Raw genomic sequence first — 8,476 nt, 5'->3', positions numbered from 1 at the left:
AAAACTCAAAGAATCTTTGTATTGGTTATGCAAATAGTCTTAATTCTTTTGAGATCTATATATTACAAACCATTCTAATTAAAAATATATGTACATTCATTAAACTATTTGATATGAACACATTTTTACCCTAACAGAAAATTTCCTATTATATGAAAAAGATTATTAGCTTTTCTCTGCATTTCATCACTAGCTTAAATAATTTATTAAGGCACTTGTAAATTTACCATTTTTATTTACTCTACTTTTAATTTCTTACAAACCCAACAAGTTACTTTTTGCTCAAAACAATTCATGACTAGAAGAGATGATGGTTGACTTATTGGGTTGTAAGGAAGCAATAAAGTGGGCATTCTTCAAAAGGATATGATTTAGACAAGTATTTCTGAAGCAGAAGTATTAGTTTGTATTGAAAATGAATGTCTTTTTCTTGAGAAAACTGAACAAACACAGTTTAAACAGACATTACAAAACCACTCTGTATTTAGAGAGAATTATTTAGATATTCAAGCACAAAAATGTAATCCTTCACATTAGGAAATAAATTGGTCAGACCTTGGAATCTGCCATAACATCATTCTATATTAAAAAAATCTTGTCATAAAACAATATCTTACCAAATTAAAGTGCTGTCTTTAGCATTCACACTTTGTGGTCTCACCCTATGGTTACTGACTACAAAGCCTGAGACAACAGTTTAAGTACATGCAGTTATTTCAAGTGCTTTTTATAATGGTTTCCAACAACAACAAAAAAATAGATTTCCAAAATATAAATAAAGAAAAGTGCCAGAGTCACAACATTCTTTTACTTGCTGATGTAATAGGAAGTTTCTATGAAAACTTTTTAAAAGTAGATCATTATGAGGGAATTGAGGAGTTATAGAGTCCAGAAAAAGAAAAAATGCTATCAGTTTATTTGTGTGTGTGTTGAAGGAAAAGTACTGATCTCTCAAATAAACAAAGATAGAACAAAAAAGAAAACAATATTTTGGTGATTCGACCAGGATGTACTGATAGTCTTATATTATAATCCAGGGAAATAAAGACGCTGTTATACATAAATCATGATCAGTTAAGAAACCCTGTCTTGAAAAACCAAAAGTCAAAAGAGAAAATGAAAGTATATAGAATAGTTCAATGATGTCTTATTTTCAGGAACACCTCATTTAAAAAAAAAAACTTCTGAAATAATTATTTTAAAAAGACTAAAAAAATGCTATGGGATGACATAAAGGAAAATGTGCACAAAATAAAGTACATTTAATGTCTTTCGGTGATTCACTGTGATGAAGATGTCAGTTCTTAAAAGACAAACCTACACTTCTATACAAGTCTAATGAAACTACCAGCAAACTTTCAACAGAATACTCAAAGTGAATCAAAAGTTCTGTGGGAAAAATAACACAAGCATAGGCCAGAAAAGTCAGGACTATACTAGGGAGGAGCCTTTAGGCGCCCACGCATGACAGGAATTCCCTATCACACTAAGAGAGTGATATGCATACATGAAAAGTAGGCAGACATTGTAACTCAGTATAAGTTCCAGGAATAAATATAACTATATATGGCATTTTTTTTTAATTTGTAAAAAAGAGATATTTATTTTCTTTTTTAAAAATTTTATTAATTTATTCATATTACATCTCAATGGTTATCCCCTCCCTTGTATCCTCTCACTCCTCCCTCCCTCCCATTTTCCCCTTACTCCCCTCCCCTATGACTGTGACTGAGGGGGACTTCCTCCCCCTGTATATGCTCATAGGGTGTCAAGTCTCTTCTTGGCTATATGGCACTTTTTTTTTCCCGAGAGGTTTCATTGTGTAGCCTTGGCAGTCTTGAACTTGCTTTGTAGACCAGGCTGGCTTCGAATTTACAGCGATCCAACTGCCTCTGCCTCTGCTGGGATTAAAGGCGTGTGCCACCACACCTGGCTGGCATATTTTAACATTATAGAGAAAAGAAGTTTATTTTAAAAACTAGAAAGAGAATAGCTTATATGGCAGTAACAAAGAAATCACTAACCCAAAGGGGTTTGGATGGGTAAGGAAAAACGGGTCATTCAATAATGTTGGGAGACCTGAGTTACCTCTGAGGGGAAAAGAAAGTCTGATTCTATTCTGGACATATGAGAATGGGGTATATTCCAAATGCACTAGGGTTCCAAGTGCTTTGTAAACAGTCAATCATGAGAAACAACTGTACAAGGAAGAAGACCTTTTCAATTCTCATGAAACCAAGAAGCTATCTTGTGAAGGACTGTGGGTTAAAAAAAAAAATAGATGTGGTATTGCTGGGATGGACTTGAATAAGGCCCTGCATTTCATATGTGATATCTAAAATTAACAAATTAACAAATGTATTCAATTAAAAGAAAGCAAGCAAAGTCAAAAGACAATTATCAAATTGGGAGAAAACTATATGAACTTATGGCACAGTCAAAAGTCCATCCCTTTAGTGGGAGGACAGAATAGCAGGAAGGAAAAACAGGCTAAGGATACATAACCTTCATTAAAAAGAGATTCACAAAATTCACACACACACTCAAAAAAAAACATATATTAAGCAACTCAACCACAGAAAGGTTAAACTGGAACAATTCTATGTTTGGGAGAGCAGATATTCCTGGACTTGTTGCCCCAAATATAAATTGGTTGATACAACTCCTGTGAAAAGTCGTTTGGTAAAGTTTGCTGACATATAAATAACATACTTAGTATGCGTGTTTGTGATGTGATGCATGTTGTTATTTCTTGAGCACTACTGCCAACAGTAAAACCATAGAAGCATACTAAATGTGCATTAGTATCTACCCCTGTGGGGTCAGTTAAATGTAGGGCAGCACATCTTCATACTAGGACAGGCAAGACTGATACAAAATGTGAACTTACCGATTGATGAACAATGGCTTTTAGAATAAAGGAGAGTCTATATGTGTACAGCCAAAACAGCAGTGAAATGATTCACAAGACACTGACAACCCCACTTCTCAGGGAAAAGAGGATCTGGATAGCAAATGCACAAGTATGTAAAGGGTTCTCAAGACTAAGCATTTCTTAATATACTTTAACTTTTTACATTTATTACTAGGATAAGCTATGTGGCTCTGTGGTCCAGAAGCACCAAATGAAACACAGTGAACAAGCTTAACAAAATAAATGAATGGGAAATGAAGGGGAAACAAGGTAAAATCAGCCTTTCAATCACCTTTTCTTCTTTCTCAGTAAACACACTTCCCCTTAAACAACAGTACCACATGATTCCATCAGTCTCCGGACTTGTCCTCAATCCCTTGTGTTTTGTTCATCTCAAAAGATATCTCTACTCTCCAGATAATCCCAATTCAAGATGTGCTCTAGGCAATTTTAAGATATGGGTTCTATAGAAGCCACTGTTAAAATTTATAGCAGTATCAGATTAAAACAACCCAAACAAAACCTTTAAAGAAGACAAATATCTTTTGATAAGTGACTTAAACAAACAGACTAAATAATCTTTTCTGTAACTGGGAAATTTCAATCTATGTTACAGTCTATTTTTCACCATAGTAAGGATTATTTAGCATAATAGCAATTTGTCAGCAAATTAATAGGTCCAATGATTCCCTTGCTCATTTTTTCATAAAATTAAATGTATTTCTGAAAATTTTATACCTGTGAACATTAGTTACATAATTTTCCCTTTCTCTCCATCCTCCAATATCTTATCATGTCACCCACCTTGGTCCCACCCAAATTCATGGTCTTTTTATTGTTTTACACACACACACAGAGAGAGAGAGAGAGAGAGAGAGAGAGAGAGAGAGAGAGAGAGAGAGAGAGAGAGCACATTGGGTATTGGAGAATGGAGGAAGAGGCTCCCTTCACAAAATTAACTTGTTGATCGGTGTTACTGTCCAGGTCTTGTTTGGGCCATCCCTGTCATCTGTAGAAGACACAATCTTGCCGTAGACTTCTTTTTCCTCTGGCTCTTCCAATCTTTCTGCCCCCCTCTTCTGTGATGTTCCTTGAGCCTTAAGTGTATAGGGTGTTTTTGATGTATCATTTAGGGCACAACACAGTCAGTTTTTCTCTGTATTCTGGTCAATTGTGTCTTTATATAGTGCTTTTTTTTTTCTCTGCTGCATGAAAAGAAACCTATTTGACAGTATTATTTTAAACAAGGTGTGTTATCCAATGAGTGCAGTGCAAAAGCTAACCTTGAAGATAAAATATGAATAAAGTATTTTCAAGTTACACAGTATGCAAAGACCAATGTACTTTAATAATAAGATAGTGAAGTTCTGTTTCTATTATTCGCTTTATCCTTATAAGTTAGCATATTTATATAGAATTTATAAATAATGATCATACATAATGCTGGTATGCACATGTATCTTTACTTAAGAATTCATACTTTAAAGCATTAGTTAGCTGCTTGCCTGTAAAAAAGAAGAAATCACATGCAATATAGAAGACACAGTGAAAAGTGGCAGCATAAATCAATTCCTAAATAAAATTCTGCTGAATCATCTGGTAAGTTACATAGCAGGGTGTTAATAGAAGAGAGATTCCAAATTGTTGGATTTTTAAGTCAGGAAAGTTAGCACCTGGTTCCAAACTCATTTTTACATATGAAGAATTGTGTGAACTTAAGAAATAGTCCCTGTCATGTCTCCACATAAATATGTAGCACATAAGTATAAAACCAAAACTTTTTGAATATTTGTTTTTCTATGACATACTGCATGGAGACATATGAATAAATATATATGTAGATCTCTATAAAACATGCATTATATAATATATAAATATATACTAGAAGGAGTCCTTTAAATTAAACAGTAGGCCAGTTCAGTTTTCTTACAATTTTTTAAAAACCTATCATGTCGTTTTTCTTTTTCTCTTTTTGATCCTTTTCAAACATCACCTTTTATTTTAGAAAGTTAAATAGTAAATTCCTCTTCAACACATACATTTTCAATGCTAATGAGAATGAGAAAATCTTTTGGAACCTGTTGCTCTATTTTTTTTACTCATTTTCTATAAAATAAATTATCTGAACTCTAATATGCCTTTTCTCCTAGGATTTTTCTTGGGAAGACGCGAAAAACATGTATTCATCTCAGACAGGGCACTGATGGACAAACTCCTACCACTGCCATGATTCTAAGCTGATTCAGTGAAGCAGTGAATTTACCCAGTTGTTTCCAGAAATACGGGTGACTCAACGGCTATTAACTGTGTTGCTGAAAAGCTCACCCAGTAGGATCATTATTCATGAAAGCTGCATCTCTGGAGCTCTTTACTCAATTTGTAGCCCAACTCAGTGGGTAAGGGTCTCCTCTGCCCAAGTTTTGTTGTATATAAACCTTAGCATTGGCCTTGTGAATCCTGTTTCAGGAAATGATGAGTTTATTTCTTGATCTTTGTTTATTTTGTTGATATTACTAATTAAGATATTTTTTTAAAAACTCATAATTGTCTAAGAACAACCAGCGCAGGAAATAAACAGCTAACTGAAGGCAGAGAACGTGAAAAGTGAGCTGAGACTGGAGCGGTTGATACCTGTTGAATTGCAAAGATGCAGTCAGAATGAAACAATCATTAGTTTTGCATGTGTGTGATGTGTGTGTATGTGTGCAAATGTTTGGGTGCCTAGGTGCCTGGAGAGGCTGGGGATTAGAGTCTGGAGTCTCACTCGATTGCTTTCCACCTTATAGGTCGAGGCAAAGACTCAACTTAATCCAGAGCTCAAAGGTGCAGTTAATATAGCTAGACAGCTTCTTCTGGGGTTCCTCTCTGTCTTTTGATTGGTAGAATTATAGATGTGCTGCCAAACCCACCCAGCATTATGTGCACTTATCTTACATTTCCTGCCCGAAGAGCATTTTAAGCACAGCCATCTCCTCAGCTCTTTAAAGTTAACTAAACCGACTTTACACCAAAGAGAACTAAAATAAAATAAAAAATAAAAATAAAACATATACATATATGACATCTTCATAAAGAAGGAGAGATCAAAAGTATTTAGATAATTCAAACACATTTTTAATATCTTGATCATACTTGTATATTTCTTCCAATGTATGTACAGTGTGAAGACTTTGAGCCTGTATTGATCTAGAGATGCAAACAGAGCTGTAACATCATTCTTACCATATAGAAAACTATCACGTTGAAAAACAGCAGAATACACCGAACTGCAAAAGGAAAGCATTTGATTAAGAACATTTGATAAGCCAGGATCTTACTTTGTGTCAGTCGGGAAGCTTATAGATTTATACTTTATTTCTAAGGAGACTGAAATCTAGAGTTTCAGAAAATAGTCTAATCCCTGGGCTGAGCCTAAGATTTCTTTCTTTCTTTCTTTTTCTTTTTTTCTTTCTTTCTTTTTTTAACCTCTGGGTGACAGTCCCGGAAAACGTCTGAAGCAGCTGCAGCTCCGCCCTGCTCTGTCCTGCTCCGCCCTGCTAGTTAGCTGGCCGCAACTACATTTCCCAGAAGCGCGGCGGCTTCTGCGCCAGCGTGCTGCTTTCCGGCAGCATTTTACGACAGTTCAAAGTGAAGGCTTGGAAGGCTGTGCGCCCTTCTGAAATGGGGTCGTCGTGGTCTGGGAGCGCCGAGCTTCCTGCTGCCGCTCCAACAGCAGCTTCCACTAACCAACCTGCGAAAGACGCGGTGCCGGCCTCCCCCGCCCAGGACTCCGTGATTAAAAACTGCTGGAGCTGTCGCGTGCTTTCTGGGTCCGCGATCTTTGGTGCGGGCGCCTATGTCTACTTGGTGGCCAGGAGACCCATGAAGCAAGGAATCCCACCCGGCCCCGGCACCATAGCGCAGATGGTCATCGGCATCAGTGAGCGCCGCGGGCCGAGGGTGGGGCCCGCGCGGGGGCGCGGGGTGGGGCCCAGTTAGAGAGGTGGCGGCGCCTTTCACCTCACTGCCCTTTAAGAAAGGTGCCCGAGGGATCACTGTGAGTTCGAGGCCAGCCTGGTCTACAAAGCGAGTCTAGGACAGCCAAGGCTACACAGAGAAACTTTGTCTCAAAAAACAAAAAAAAAGGAGAAAAGAAAAGAAAGGTGCCCGAACGATCCATCCGTTCTTCGGCTATGCGAGGGTTAAATGAAATACCACATATGAAGCACTGGGTAAACTAAAATGCAATGTACAAAAGGCACTTTCTTCTTTTTTCTTTCAGGTATTGCCTGTTGGGGAGTAGTTGTCCTGACAGACCCCAAAGGGAAATCCTATCCAGTTGTTTGAAAGCACCAGCAGTTCTTTGTTGTCTCCTATTCCTGGCTGCGCGCCAGGCAGAACAAGCACTGGGTTGGTGGATATTCTTTGCAGACCCGGACAAGGATGCAGTTCACTCTAGGACATACCAAGAAGACCTTGAAAACATGAACTGTCATTCTTTGGTCATGGATGTTTACAGTTTTTACCCCATCAGGTTATAAAGGGACAAATAAATCCCTTGGAAGCAAACATGGTTCTGTGTCTTGTCCAAGGAGGTTAATATGTAGTTCAGTTTATACTGAAAGATAGCAGTTTTGGGAAAATATTAAAATGGAGTAAATGATAGGCCAATAGTGAAATAAGCTATTTTATTATAATAAGTAGTTCTTTTTAATTTTCCAATTGCATCAGCAGCTATTGCTAACCTAACCCTGGATAGGTATATGACACTAAATTGAAGCTTGTTCATGCCGTTCAAAGTGTCAAGTCCATCACTGAGTGAGAGCTGCGCCTTTGTTATTAATAGGTAAAGCTTGAGACCAAGCCATTGAGTTTGCTTTCCTAGCTTTGACTTTCACAGATGGCATAGTTCCAAAGAGGCAGAGTTCAAATGTCAACAATACATAATAAAAGATGTAAATGCAAAAATATTTGAGAAAAAAATTAAAATCTGATGGCTTTTCCCATAGGTATTATATGTTTTTTTAGGATGGAATTGAGATGACTTTGAGATGAGGGCTTAAAAACTTTATTAGAAGTTTTTAATGTGTGCTTACTCTCAGTGTTTATTTTTTTCTCTGAAATACTGAGACTTCTCTGCAAAGGTATGTTTGGTTGGTTCTTTAGAACAGAAAGGTACTATTATATTTAGTATCAATTAGTACGTTTTGAGAACTGTTTGAGCATTAATTTTTGACACTTTTATACATGTATGTGAAATATTTGATCATATCTCTTCTGTTATTTTTTTTATCTCTCCCACTAACTCTGATCCCCTTGTCTTTTTTTTTTAATGACCCTCAAGTTTAATTAGGATTTTTGCATAGGCATAGGTTTGAGTCTGAACTACAGTAATAAAGTAAATAAATTTGTTCTGAAAAACATATAGTAAACATCTAAAAATTATGTTTACTCTATAATAGCTGTGTAATGATGTCTTGGTTTATTTATTTATTGGTGTTTGTTTTGTTTTTGTCAGCCTGACACAAGCTAGCGTTATCTAGAAAGTATCTTAATTTTAAAATCATGCCCCTATCAAATTGT

At 36.5% G+C, this 8,476-nt stretch overlaps 1 protein-coding gene across 1 annotated transcript; it reads left to right on the top strand.

Annotated features, from left to right (window-relative positions):
- The first annotated feature begins 6,518 nt into the window (after positions 1-6,518).
- Positions 6,519-7,684, top strand: DMAC1 (distal membrane arm assembly component 1). The gene is made up of 2 exons (XM_084797470.1): positions 6,519-6,833; positions 7,176-7,684. The coding sequence occupies exons 1-2, from the start codon at positions 6,575-6,577 to the stop codon at positions 7,238-7,240; spliced, it is 324 nt and encodes a 107-aa protein (XP_084653596.1). The 5' UTR covers positions 6,519-6,574; the 3' UTR covers positions 7,241-7,684.
- Positions 7,685-8,476: the final 792 nt, after the last annotated feature.

The sequence above is a fragment of the Acomys minous genome (genome assembly GCF_964271855.1).
Source record: "Acomys minous genome assembly, chromosome: 1".
NCBI lineage: Eukaryota > Metazoa > Chordata > Mammalia > Rodentia > Muridae > Acomys > Acomys minous.
The sequence above is the reverse complement of the archived record's forward strand: the minus strand, read 5'-3'. Positions and strand labels throughout refer to the sequence as shown.

Coding starts and splice junctions, on each gene's coding strand:
- DMAC1 (XM_084797470.1), top strand. CDS start 6,575: ATGGGGTCGTCGTGGTCTGGGAGCGCCGAGCTTCCTGCTGCCGCTCCA. Junction 6,834..7,175: donor GCAGATGGTCATCGGCATCA/GTGAGCGCCGCG, acceptor TTTTTCTTTCAG/GTATTGCCTGTTGGGGAGTA.